The 14,408-nt window shown below is 42.6% G+C and overlaps 2 protein-coding genes across 2 annotated transcripts in view; one reads left to right on the top strand and one right to left on the bottom strand.

Annotated features, from left to right (window-relative positions):
• Window positions 1-1,116: 1,116 nt before the first annotated feature.
• Window positions 1,117-7,941, bottom strand: rbm41 (RNA binding motif protein 41). The gene is given in 11 exon segments (XM_070917317.1): window positions 1,117-1,401; window positions 1,597-1,744; window positions 3,066-3,595; window positions 4,047-4,251; window positions 4,356-4,359; window positions 4,361-4,591; window positions 5,301-5,417; window positions 6,478-6,505; window position 6,993; window positions 7,173-7,267; window positions 7,821-7,941. Coding segments are annotated over 11 exon segments (1,614 nt in total). The 3' UTR covers window positions 1,117-1,267.
• klf8 (Kruppel like factor 8) overlaps window positions 7,520-14,408 on the top strand; it is a 56,907-nt gene continuing 50,018 nt past the window's right edge. The window contains exon 1 of the mRNA XM_070917318.1: window positions 7,520-7,713. Within this exon, the coding sequence (XP_070773419.1) occupies window positions 7,687-7,713 (27 nt within the window). The 5' untranslated portion in view covers window positions 7,520-7,686. The remainder of the gene's footprint in view (window positions 7,714-14,408) is intronic.

Raw genomic sequence — 14,408 nt, 5'->3', positions numbered from 1 at the left:
CCTTTTGTCACAGACACAATCTGTGCAACCAGCAGAGCCACGTGGACGTTTCCCCTTTCCTCGTGGGGTTTGACGAAATAAGGTAAACAAACACCAATTGAAACAATATCATTATAATATTGTGTTGAATACCAGTTTTTAACATACGTCATCTGTAAATGAGCTCTGGTAATTATCTTAGATTAGATATCTGGGTTTTCAAATAAACATATATATATGTACTGATGCATTAATGTGTTCATCAGCTGGTAAATGTGGAGCTAATTTCAGCTACTTGACAAACAGCAGACTGACTTGTAATGACTGAATGGCTCCATCTAGCGTCCAACAGAAGAATAACGCTGACTTTTAACTGAAGAGCTGAAAGAGCATTTCCGTTGACCTCCATGTTACACTGTAGTAGAATTGATTAACATGGAGTCTGATCGTAAGTCATTGTGTATCAACCCAAATGAAAACTGTACCTTGTGCCTCTTTTGAAGTGGGTGTTCAAACAGATAAATCTGAGCACATTCATTCATATGACATGCTGTAAATACATCCCTCTGATGTACATGTGCACTAAGTATTGATTACCCTGAGGTCAGAGGGTTCAGTGTCGATCTGAACTGCCTGCTCAGTCAGTTTTAGAATGAAAAGCTTCGTCAGAGGAGAATGCAGTAAAAATCACACCTCATTTCAGTCATATTTTGTCTTTCACCTAATTATGAAGATATTTTGGGAGAGCATAAGCAAAACGATCACATAGACTGTTTATTTTGAAACAGAATTACTATTAATAAAATATTTAGTGAAGATCTTGAGGCTCTAAGGTCTGAAACTGATGACTAAATTATGGTTTAAAAAATCATGTCCTTCATTCAAAACAGGAGATTAATAACAGAGAAAATTCAACCGTGGACCAAACTATATTGAAGTTAACAGGCATTTAATTACGTGGGAGAAGACGGAGGATCTCATTATGTAAAACAAAATATAAACCTGAACTTGTTTAATGGATAGAAATAGCATGTCTCAGGAAGTGCATTTATATTACTGCACTTTTGGCATTAATTCCTTTCCCCCCGTTTTCTAAACCTGCTTGCTTACATTGTAATAAAATGACAATAAAAAGGCTAATTAAAAAAACAGGCATTTATTAATACGAAACTGGCAAAGATAACCACTTTTAAATGCAGAAATAAATAAATAATAAACAATAACATTCTTCTCAGCCTGTTATTCACAACTCTGGAGGATCCATGTTGTTGTCAGGAATAAACATTTTTTATTTCTTCTCCTGCTGCACTTCTTTCTGCTTCTCCTCTTCCTGTCGCTCACGGCCAAACTCAACCACCAAAGGTTTCCCTAGCAACCGGTATCCATGGACCAACTGCAAGGCTTTCTGGGCTGTTTCAGCATCTGCCAAAGGAAAACAAATAGACCTAATAACAGATCTAATGTATAATGTATCATTGAAAATACACAGCTTAGTTTAGTTAGCAAAGCCGGCAGCGTGGCTCTAGAGATGGATATGATGGATTGCTGTCAAATCTGGTGCAGACCATCACCAACAGTTCCCTGGTTACCTCTCGTGTGTGAGAAACTGTTTCTCACCTGGCAGAGTGATGAAGGCCTGACCCTTCATCCTCCCAGTCAGCAGGCGGTAAAGGACCGACGGCCCGTTCTCCTGCTCGAACCTGGAGAACAGCGCCACCAGCTGGGCCACTGATGCCTGCGCACTCAGGTTCTTTACACACAGCACCTACAGGGAGACGCACAACAACAAAAACTCTCAAGAAGTCTCTGCAGATGCTCAGTGGAGTTGGTCATATGTCTATATATTCACTGCCTTTTCTTGGCAGCTGTATAATATCAGGTCCAGCACCTCTGAGCCTCTTTCCCTGTGGTACCATACACATGAAATCTATAATCCATCTGCTCATCTCACTCATCATCTGCTTACCTGGTCTTTTAACTGCATGTCACAACACTGTGATCAATGTCTATCTAATGTTATGAGGCTGTGCTGCAGGAAAATATAATACAATAACAATCATCATCCTTTTCTTTTGACAGACTGAAGTCCAATCAATGTGTCTGGGTTTCTTAACCTGCAGGTTTAAATGACTGTGAGATGATTTATTTCATTTTAAAGCTTCATCTTAGGAGCATTAAAGGGCAGCTTAAAGGGTGTTTCTATGAACACTGAAACAGTTTCTGCTTGCTGTAATCATTCCTCCTGTTCATACTGGCCATTGAGAGACCTGCTCCTAAAGCAAGTTAAATGTAAGTGATGGGGGACCAAATCCACAACTCCCCTTCTGTGCAAAAATGATATTCCAAAGTTTATCGAAAGGTAACATGAAGACAAATCAAGTGGGTGAAATTCTCTCTTGATGTATCTCTAGACAGTGTTTCCTTGTTGAGCTGTACAGGAGGGACAGTAACGCATCACGCTTAGCCTCAGATGAACTTCAGAATACATTTTTACACAGACTGTGGATGTTGCCCCCCATCATTTACACTGGGAGCACATCAGGAAGGGATCCTTTAATGGCCAGTGAGAACGAAATGAACAATTACAGAGAGCGAAACCTGTTTCAATGTTCATATGGGCACCTGAATATTGTTTTAAGAAAATTACAAACCTATCCTCCAAGATGTTAAAGTTTACAACTGCTATATTTACCCCCCCCCCCCCGCCTTTTTAATTGTTAAATATTTTGTGACTATATACTGTGTTTAGTCCATGCAAATACAATTTATCATATGTGTGATTTAAAACTGGAGGTCAGATTTAAAACTGAAGTATGTACTCTGCTGTTAAATAAATTCACCGCACATCGAGTGCATACTCAGGTTATAAAATGCCTTTTTTTGGAGGCCATATTGGATGAAATAGCTGGGAAACATCTGAGAGCATTTCTGAACTGATTTTTTTTTTTACAAAGTCTGGACTGGGTTTTGACTGGGAACTAACATTTCTCCAGTGATAGTTTTCTTTGTGTGTTAGCATTGTAGCGTAGTGTGTCTACCGAGCTAACCATCAGGATGATCTTGTTCACACAGTAATATTTTGGTACCTTGGAGGGTTTTCCCGGTTGGTAGTTTCGGAACCTCGGGATGCTCTGGATCCCTTCTTCAGATTCACGGTTCTTCAGGATTTCTTCATCTGAGATTGTCTCAATGTCCCCTCTGACAGTCAGCAGGCGCCCTGACCTCGCCGTCGCCGCTCCACACAGACTGCCGATTGGCTGGCTTATATTTATCTGTGTTGGAGTGGCCAGTGATGGTTTCCCCGGCCTGTCCTGAGCGAGCTGCTGCTCTGAGATGTCTGAACTCGTTTTTTCACTCTGTAGTTCTGATCGATGGCCACAAGCTTCTTTTGATTGAGTGTCTTTCTGTGAGTCCTGTGATTGGTTATTGTCTCTCTGTGAGTCCTGTGATTGGTCAGATACTATTCTGTGTGTAGGCAGGTGTGATGCTACTGTTGTTTCTCTCTGAGAGTCCTGTAGCGAAGCTTGTTGTCTCTCCTTCATGAGAACGTCTCTGTAGAGAGAGTCCATTGGATCAGAGGACGACTCCCCCTGCTGGCCCTCCTGGTCATCTTCATCTGTTACGGAAAATACAACAAAACCTCACAGGTGAGATCTTCTGACTTAAGGGACGTGACAGTGACTGTGTTGTATCTCCTCTGTGTTGTGGTTTTAAACAGATTTATTTATACTCCTGCTATTTTTCCTGTATAATTTCTTCAGAAAATCCATTCTATGTCCTCTGACTTCTCTCTTCTGTGATTATTCCAAGATTCACCAGATTGATTTCTCCTTTCATAAACTTATCATAGGATGCATTGGAAAATCTGATCAATAACTTTGATCAATTGAAAATGAAAGCAATGATGGCTGTGTGAAGGCTATAATCTCACCTCCAAAACCTTCTTTCTGACATCTCTTTTAACACTTCACCTCTCCGTTTTGTCATTATAAAAATAAATACGTTCAGCATGTCCCTCACACTGGTCAGCAGATACACAACTCTGTTAAGCTGCCGGCACTCCGTACCTCTATGGTAAAGCGCAGTGAGGAAACCCAGGCGGTCATTTCCTTGGAAGAGCGCTCGTTCGATCTCCATCTCCCGGCGTGACAGCGGCCTGCTGGCGGCGAAGCGCTGCGGGCGGGACAGGAGCTCTGCCCTGGCTTCAATCTTGTCTCTGATCACCTGCAGGCGCTGCTGCTTCGCACCTGGAGCTGCGCACACACCATGGGACTGTGTGGGCACAAAGCCGGGGGTCAGACATTAGTTTGTTGGATGAGGTTTATATATAGTATGTATATCAGTGTTTCCTCAGAGATTAAGAAGTTAGATAGAACCCAGAGCCACCCCTCTATCTCCAGCAGGTTTTACCTTCTCTGCTGCCTCCGGTGCGTCTCTGCTCTGCCACAGCTGGATTTCGGTGTCAGTTAGGCCCAGCTCCCGCAAGCTGGCCAGCTCCTTCTCCCCGTCCTGCAGGGCCTGGAACTGGGAAAGGCTTCTCACTCCAGCTGCCTGTTCCCCAAATGGCCGATAGAGCGCCGCCGGGGCGAAGCACTGCCTCTTGGCTACACATCTGTAGGACAGAATTTATTTCAACATGAGATCAACACTAATACACTGTTGTTGCTGGTGTTTTTACGGCCAGAATTTACTGATAAAAAGATGGCTGAGTAACAATATGTAGCCCTGAGGGTTGTATCCAGGCTGCTCTGTGGGACACTGTGAAGGCAACATAACAGAGCGCTTTTATATAGCACAGAGAGCTCCGGTGGGAATAAAGCTGCAGACACTGCTCTCTTTTCCCACTGAGCTACACAGGTTGTATTTTTGAAAGGTTAACCATAATTTGCATTCAAATGAAGCTTTGGACGAATATTTTTGGAAGACTTGGAACCAAAACCTGGTTCTGGACACAGATTCATGTTTTGTTCAAGGAATGACAAGAATTTGATCAATCATTTCAACAGATGAACTATTAGTCTATACTATATTACACTATACTACAGAACAGTTATACAGTTAAAATTGTCCATGGAAAAGAAAGGCTATAACTACTACAGAATATTATAGTAGCTAAAAAGGCTTAAAGCACTTTTGCTAGTTGTAAGGTCAGATAATGTCTTATATTAGGTATACTACTATAATATAGTGCTAAATTGTGCTGGACTGTAAGTCCATATGGAAACACAGTGTTATCAAGGAATGAACCTTCTCCACACATTATAATGTCATGTTTTTATGGTAAACCCATCTTCTGGAGATACAAACGGATGGTTTCTGACCGGTCGATGTCAACGTCAGTGTGGAGCTGCTGCAGCAGGAGGCTGTGCAGCTGCCGCTGGCCCTCCGTCTCCTGCTCCTCCAGCAGCGGGCCGTCCTCACAGGGTCGCCGGCTCACTCTGACCAACACAACACAGAGACATCAGTTCGGACACTCGGTGGAAGCTTATTCAAAAGTAGGAAAAGGACACATCCACCATTATCAGCAAAGTGTTACCTTCAGGTGACAGTATGACATGAGACGAAGGGTTTTTATAGAAGCGAATATCAGTCAAATACTCATAATAACTTTGTCTAGGGATAGACAATAGATTGATTAATCTGTGGACAATTTTCTTGATAAATCAATTCATTGCTTTGTTTATTAAATGTCAAAAAATAGTGAAAAATGCCCATCACAATTTCATGAAGCCCTACATACTGTTTTCAGATTGCTTGTTTTGTTCGACCAACAGTCCAAAACCCAAATATATTAGTCTAATATGTCAATCTTATTTAATCTTGTCAAAGGCATACATTCTGGTCTTTTATTCTAGCTATGAACACACTCAAATGAATTTCCAGATAATTGACTGAATTACAATATATATACTGACATCATCAAACTACATTTTCCGTAATGGATTATTTTATCAATGTCGTCCACCCTTATTTCTGTCTGAAATGAACAAAGAAAAGGTGTAAACTGACAGGCGGGCCGTGGAAATACATCTAACTACATGTGATCCTGCAGGTACTCAATGATTAGGCACAAGAATTAGTTACAGTCCTTGTGATAACTGAAGACCCCCAAAGGCACCCTGGACGGGGAAAGCTGCCAGAGGTGAGACAGTCGGTCTGTACTAAGCTATGAGTCTACAGTATAGGTTAATTAAAATGTAAAAGTTCAGTTTGAAGTATTTATACAATTAAATCGTAAATAACAAAACATATGACGCTAGTTACGGCGTCCACAGAGTAGCTAACGCTAGCTTAGTTGGCTGCAGCTATCTCCATGACAACAGCAGTGCCTGAAGTAGATCGAATGGTCGACGTAAAAGCTACGTAACAAGTTTAAACTGGTATTTTCTGGTAACACATATGTCAAACCAGGTCTGAACCAAATCCGTTTGATTAAAATACCACAATTCTTATAAAATGACTGGTATATGACACTGATAACTCAAAAGATTTGTTTACCTTCGCATGTTTCCGTCTTGTGCTTCCACTTCCGGTGCGTGGAATCATGGGAAATGTAGTAGCACCCCCACATGAACACTAGTGAACTGTAAGATAATGTTTCATGGTTACACTCGGGGAAAATAATGCCACAGCTTGGATTTGGGACATTTTGGGCTCAAAGTAGGATTACAGGTCTTTATTTAGAGCAGAAATTCTAACAATTTCAAAAGAAAAGGCCTATATGGTAACCAGATTGTTTTTTTTTCAGCTGTTCGGCTGTATGATGTTCTTTCTATGGGAATCCACACCAGACCTAATACGTTGTATGCATTTTTCTGGTTATGAAATATCTTATGAAGAAAACTACACACATAAAACCCTTCGTGTGCCACACCCTGCTTTATTAGAGAGGGTGTGGTTAGAACTGCATGTCTATCATCAGACTTGGCCGCCTTCCCTTCATCTATCTGAGCTGTTATATCAAACGTAATGCTGCAAAGCCTCACTGAATATATACCGTCAACCGCTCTCACCCTCCCCACCCAGCTGACGTGTCCTCAATTAGCCTGCTGGCTGACGTCAGTAAGGTGACATGGGCGCTTCTCTTCACCATTGCTTGGCAATAAGCAGCCCGTTGCTGCAGAATGGCATTCATAGATGGGGATACATGGATGCTAGCAGAGCCGTGCTGGTTCATGCAATTGAAATTACACATGCATTAGCGCGCGGTTCTGCTGTAGCTCCTCTCCTCCTGCCTGCCTGCCTGCAGCCGGTGTCGGGTCGCCGGTAGCTCGGCTCCTCTGCAGGGCTGCGGGGCTGCGCAGCTCATGACTGACAGAGAGATGAGGGGTGGGGACGCAGGGTGGGGTCACAAGCAGGGAGAGGCGGAGGAGGAAAAGGCAGAGAGAGAGAGCCCAGCCCTTGAATACACGGCAACAACACGCCGTCAGAGAGAGAGAGGGAGAGACACAGAGAGACTGGCTGTATTTGGGGGGAGCAAAGGGAGCCTTCGACGCTGCGGATATGAACTGAAAAGAAACACTGGAAGAGGCAGGGATCGTGTTCCTATATCCCGAAAATTTACTGTAAAGGTGGAAAACTAGCCCCCCAGACCCTCCTCTCTCCCTAACAGTCAGATAGAGCTAACGTTACACCCAAAGCCCCGACCGACCCCCTCCTGCTCCTGCTGCTCCACCCCTCCGCCGCTGCACCGCTCCGGCAACCGAGATGCACACGGAGACCCGTAACAAGAAAGTAAGTGCACGTTATTGACTTTGCCCTGGTCAATGGAAAAAATAGAAACATCTATCTGTGTGGACGGCCTGCCTGCACACAAGCAGAGTTGACATTGTCAGCTCAACATGTGCCAGATATGAATGTCAGTGAGCATATATGTCCAATATCAGTCAGATGCAAGTGTTTCCTCGCAGGCAGGCAGTTTATTTTGCAATTAGTGGAAGAGTTTTGTAACAGCGACCTCATTGCGTTGCTGAGAGCACTGTCATTTCCACTGTTCATACGGAAACCTCTCCGTCTCCCCTGTCTCTGGCTGTCTCTCTCTGCGCGAGGTTAGTTCAGGTTCAATTTGAAATGCTGTGTGATCTCTGAGAGGCAGGAAGGAAACGGAAGGCAGAAACTGCAGCTTGCAGGACACCATGTTAGCTTTTAAAGGGCCAGCAGCCTCCTCTGAAACGCACAAACACACAACCCTGGGAAGCAGCCAGGTGCACTGCCTCCAGCCACACTCTGCATGGGCCCTGCTGCCGACTTGTGCTTTTTTAAATGAGTCTTGCTGCAACAGAGTATGTTTATGTGTCAGTCACGCTGGCAGGATACTCAAAAGTAAAGTAAATCTGGCGAGTGATCCGATTGTTATGGAAACGCAGAGCTTAAAGCAAACACCAGTATCCTCACTGCAGCTCCAGATCTGCTGGTTTGATGGTTTGCAGGGAAGATGATGGAGACGAGTTACAGTTTGGTACACAACAACAAGCTCCTCAATACAGACGTGAACTTTGACCTGCACACTTGCACGGCCTACAGATAGTGATAATTGAAGCGTCTTGTGTTTGAACAGTTTGAGGGATTTTAGAGGTGTGCAGTAAACACCACCAGACCACACAGTTCAGTATTGCTTCTGCTCGATGGGGTTTTTAAATTTGATTATTATTATTGCTTTGTTCAGTATTTTGTACATATATGTTCATATAAAACGCCCACCACATTTTCCGAGAGCTCAAGGTGATTTCTTCAAATTGCTTGTTTTGTCCAACCAACAGTCAAAACCCCAAATATATTCAATTTACAGAGATATAAAACAGATAAAAGTAATCCTTAACCCAAATTCTTACATTTAAGGCGCTGGAACCTGAGAATATTCAGTATGTGTGCTTTATAAATGTTTTTGGCGATAGACTTTCTGTTGATCGACAAATTGATTAATTGATAATTGTTTCAGCCTTACACTCCATTGAAGTAAACTTAAAGTTTGCAGCCTGCAACCGCTTGTGTGACATTGTTGACTAATTGCAGCAGGCGATGGTGTGTCAGTAAGTTGTTAAAGAGGCTGTGCAAAAATTGCAAGACATTTGTTTAGCCAGCCTGTGCATCAAGGTGTGAAAACCAGTTCCTTACGTTTGGTCCTTCCCTTCAGTCCTTCAAGTTTATTGAGTTTGGATAAGATATAATTGGGCGGCTTCCCAAAATGGATCATAAGTAGCCATACCATAATAATTTAGTATATGCACTATACAGATCCTTAGCACTGCCTTGTACCAACCCTGTATTTCACACCTATCCAGAGTACCTCAGATGTACACATGTAAAGCTGACCGGTGCCGCCTCATGTCGACTGTTGGAGATGTATTTGTGGGATGGTCAGCAAACTGTAAAGTGGAAATGATAGCTGACATTGTCAGGCTAACAGGGACTAAGACAGCTGCAAACATTTCTCAGAGGTAGAAATAATCTCATTAGTGCTGTGAAACCAAAAAGAGCCATTGTCCCAGTTTACGTTAGCTAACAGGCTAACACGACTAACAAAAGGTCAGAACATGACTAGAAATATGTATGGAAAGGGTATTTCATCAATTCAAACAGTTAGCAGGCTTAGGTACTCTATGCTAACAAAGTAGCATTTCTTCAGTTAATAACAGGAATGCTAGTCTTCGTAACATTACATTTCCTGCTCTCCTAACTGTCAGCTGTTTCCACGGAGCTTCTCTAGAGCCGCTCGGCCTCCAGGTAAAGGTGGATTAGCAAAGCTAGCGAGTTAGCTGTACCCGTAGTTAAGAGTGTCTCTTTTGTAAAATCTGTATGAAGGGTCAAAGTACTTTGGGCTCCAGGGCAAACATGTGACTGCTTTGCTCAATGAAGGGCTTTTAACTGAAAGTGGAAACCAATAGATCCGTCTGTAGCCTTGTGACTGAAGACCTCTTTTACCCCTCCACCGCATAACCATGTCATTTTAAAAGTAGTAGCCACATTAAATTGCTTTCAGCCTGCAATACATGTAGTAGGTGCTGTCATGACTCCCCCTGTACAATTATAATTGGCCTCAATGAATCTGTTAGATACAACAGGGGCGTTTATGACTTATGCCGGATGTCAGTAACCCAGGTAATGCACATGAACTCAGCATTTGAATCACAAGCACTTTATTGGCCAAATACAGTAAATCTGCAGGAATTTGCAGCAAGCATTGCACCGGAGCAGCAACACTTAATCCTCAGTAGGTTTTAAACACAGTGAACAGTGTGCAAGCGGAGCACCTGCATGATTGTAATTGCTACATGTTGGTGTGTCTATCTTTCTTACGTGCAGACTGAGCCTCACAGGTCAAAGCTGCACGTCAGGTGTGTTAAATTCAAAGTCAGTTAAAGCTTTGACTTTGTTTGCAGTGCATTTCATCTCCACATACTGCATCTGCATGAATGCTATGAGGTCATCGCTATGGTTTTTCTGCACTGCGCTTTCATGAAGTGGGATTGCAACGTAGAGGTCTTCACTGGTGCTGTCGGTTGCCGCTGTCCGAGATCCAATACTAGACCAAGTTGAGCCATGTCCAAATTATTTTCTGTGTAATCAGGGCGGCTTGTGTCCCTTTCTATTGCTTGGTTCTTGGATCTGTGCGCCATTTACCCCGAGTGGATCCGAGCTGACTCGTTATCAGCTCTTATCGTGTGGTGTGGCATAATTATTGCAGGAGAAAAATTCGTTACTTTGAGGCAGATGGCGAGTGTGAACTGTGAAGTGCAGGAAAAATGTTCTGTTAGTTACTGATAGTTCACTGTGGTGGTGTTCTTTCTCTATTTGGGTCTTTTAACATTTTGGATCTGGTCTTATTATCCTCAGACTTCTGCCGTGACGTCTTCCTTTAAGTTGGAAGTTTCTGTAGGTGGCACCGTTTCTTTCAGAGCTAATGCAAACTGCTAAAATGTTCTGCTGTTTATTCCAAACAAACCAGAAACATAAAACGCATCACTTCCTGTGTGGTGGAGAAGTCTTTCCCTTATAAAGGGCTGTATAACAGGCATAGTTTACAACAGTGACTCTGAAAGCTTTCATGAACTACGGTAAGAGCAGTTAAATACACTTTAATGTTACATCAGTCAGTCGATCGGAGCAAACCAGACATTTATTTACACACTCTAAATGTTGTGGGTTATTACTTTAAATGATGTGGTGCACCATCACTTGTATAAGGATGATATATCAAGGACTCTTAAAGTCTCCTAAGTTTGCTTAAGATGATTTTTCATTGTCTTCTGGCTGAATGTGTCTCCTGAAGCTCTTTCATTCTTTCTTACTTTCTATCTTTATTTCTGCCTTTGACCCAGATAACTTTTTTTTGACGCCGTGGGAGCGGAAATCAATTTCCTCCCGTCATAGTTAAGGCTGTGCATTATTGGAAGTGTAGTTAACTGATAGCAGTGCACTGATTCTGCATCACGGAGGCACAACTGAGCATGCTCCATGGTGTGTGTGTGTGTGTGTGTGTGTGTGTGTGTGTGTGTGTGTGTGTGTGTGTGTGTGTCCTGGATCAGCTGGGCTGTAGATGTGAGAGCAGGGTCAGCTGTACATTCCTGGGCATGGCATAAGCAGCAAAGGGCCCTTGAATACAAAGTCTGCCTGTGTGTGTGTGTGTGTGTGTGTGTGTGTGTGTGTGTGTGTGTGTGTGTGTGTGTGAGTGCGTGTGTGCGCGTGTGAGGGAGAGCGAGAGAGTGAGCTGATGCCACACAGTAGGCAATGATTAACTATGCTGGACAAAGTTTGAGCAGACCACTGAGATAGTGGATGTTCTGTGTATCCCCGTCCACACTACACCACACACACATACATAAACACACACATGCACAGCTTACTGAGTTGTCAGCATGTCATGGGTGGGTGGAGGGGTCAGAACAAGCCAATTTTTGCCAGCATGTCACCCCAGCCTTAAAAACTGAGCGGCAGTTCTCTGGTCAGATCGACTCTTCTGGTTATCTGAGTTTCATGAAAATGGGAAAGAAATGATAATTTCTGCCTCTTCTTGCCATCTTATCAAGTCAAGTCAATTTTATTTCTCTAGCCCAATCTGTGTAGAGCATACGACACCCTCTGTCCTTAGACCCTCGTTTCAAACAAGGAAAAACTCCACAAAAAAACTTTAAACAGGGAAAAACTGGAAGAAACCTCATTAATATCAACATCTGGAACATTTTCAACAGTGGTGAACTTTTTAAATTGACTGATACATTACACAGCGGCCATGATTTTGCATGTTTCAGCTCATTATGATCGCTCTGGTTTTTTTTTAAACTATGCAATTGATTCTTTTCAGAGAACGACTAACAGTTCTCAAATATTGGAGCGTCCTTGAATGTGCCGCCAAATCCTGCTTAATTCAGTAAACGCAATGAAATTGTGGCTTCGACAAAACAAAGCAGCAGATTGTTCACTGTGATGGATTTGTTTTGAATCAGAGTTTGTCCAGGGAACCAAAACATCCAGGAACAGCAAACTATTACAGTCAGTCGGACGTCACAGAGAGATGGAAATGACTTAAATTTGTCAGTAATCAGAAAAAAAGTCAGAAGTAGTCAGTGAATTAGCATTAGCTACAATACTAGCTTCCTGCAGTTCAACTTCACGTGAAAGTTTTGCATGTTTACGTCACCTTCATGAGCGAATCCTCTGATTGCAACAGTTACTTTAAAATGAATTGAATTTGGTGGGAAATTTGACATTTAACTCACTTGTACAGACACGTTAATGTCAGAGGTATTACTAGCAGCTACATGGAGAAACCTTTTCAAGGATCTAAAAGATCAATGTACATGTCATGTTTTAGTGTCAGTACTGTAGAATCAGGGGCGACTTTCTGAAAATCCTTTCTTAAAAAACATTAAAATAAAGTGAGAAATCTATCATAGCAGAGACACAAACAGATTTCTAAACCCTCAGTAGTCAAAAATAGACCAGAACACAATGCATCTGCAAAACAGGTTGAGTTTTCCGGCATGCAACTGTCACTGTCTTTCGCTAGAATAATTGATTCCAGTATTGCTGTTGTTCAGTCCACCCACACATATATTGTATTCCACTTCTGAATGAAACTAGTTCACAGCAGGGGTGCGTTCATTGTGAAAATGTTTTGCGCTTGTTTGCAACGTGTCTCTGGTTGAATTTCTTTCCACAGGTATGTGACTCGGGTAACTTTGCAGGATTGTGGGTTAAAAACAAAAACGTTCGTGGTCAGAAGCCGGTCAAACAGTGATGTGCCACAGAGTGATTTCTGTCAGTGTTCGGAGAGTTACTTGTGGAAGAGTGACTTTGTTGCAAGAATGTTAAGCACCAGTGTTTGACGCCGAAACGTTGAATGCACCATTGTTTCAACAACAGAAAGCATTTCTTTGGCAGTGGTGATTGTGACCTGCTAACTGACAGTACAGTAGAAGTAGGTGAGGTAGTTTGTGGGAAAGTAGGCGTGCCACAAAAAATAGATTACAGCGGCCGATCACAAAGAAGGACTTGGCGTGGGTTTGATGTCATTAATTAATTATTTGAAATGACACTGAAGTATCCAGGGTTGTATTTGTAATTTAAAGGCACTTGTGACCTGGAGATCAGGAGTCTCATGCTTCACTGGCTGAGCTGAGGGCGCTCTAATAAGCATACTGTTAAGTATTTTCCAGGTGGTGAGGAGGTGTCGCAGCTAACCGGCTCACTGCACTTTTCCATTTTCCATTTTATGTGGTGCCCTTATTCAGAGTAATTTACGGCGTGTGCAGCAGTACAATAAGCTACAGCTCCTTGATCGCCAACATTAAAGGCGAGCGGCAGAGTGCAAAGGGTGGGATGACGGCGTGCTGACAGAAATGTTTGTGTGACCACCAGATGAGACGGTTAGGTTGGTGTTAGGGGGAGAACGAAGGTGGAGACTTTATGTTTTATGTGTGACAGAAGAGATAAATGAGAGCGGTGTGTGAAGACACGGTGTGAGGAATAGACTGGGTGCGTTAGGGCCATCGCTAGGGTCACTGCTGGCGGGTGGCGTTTTGGTCAGGTCATTCAGTCAGCTGAATCACTGACAATTAATGGGAAGCAGGTAGTCTGGAGAGCAGGAGGAAGGTAAATGTCAGATCTGTGCTTTTCGTTAGTCTGCATTTCACTATAGAGCCAGAGCTGCACACAGATGCAATATTTCACATCTTCTTAAGAACTTCATTTATTTTAAAAACAGAATGAAATAAAAATGTCATTTCCACATTGTTAACTAATATGTCAGGTCATAATATACAACTACACAGCAATAAGTATTAAAAAGCCGTTCTAGAAAATGGGGTATTTGATCACATACTGTATCTGTAGGTGTAAATAGAAACGTTATATTTTAATAAAGGCTTTACTAACGAGGCCAGATGAAAATGTTTGTGAGGGAGGAGACGAAAAGATGAGATTGTGTGACA

Source organism: Enoplosus armatus, chromosome 13 (genome assembly GCF_043641665.1).
Source record: "Enoplosus armatus isolate fEnoArm2 chromosome 13, fEnoArm2.hap1, whole genome shotgun sequence".
Taxonomy (NCBI): domain Eukaryota; kingdom Metazoa; phylum Chordata; class Actinopteri; order Centrarchiformes; family Enoplosidae; genus Enoplosus; species Enoplosus armatus.
This window is presented reverse-complemented; position numbering and strand designations above follow the sequence as displayed.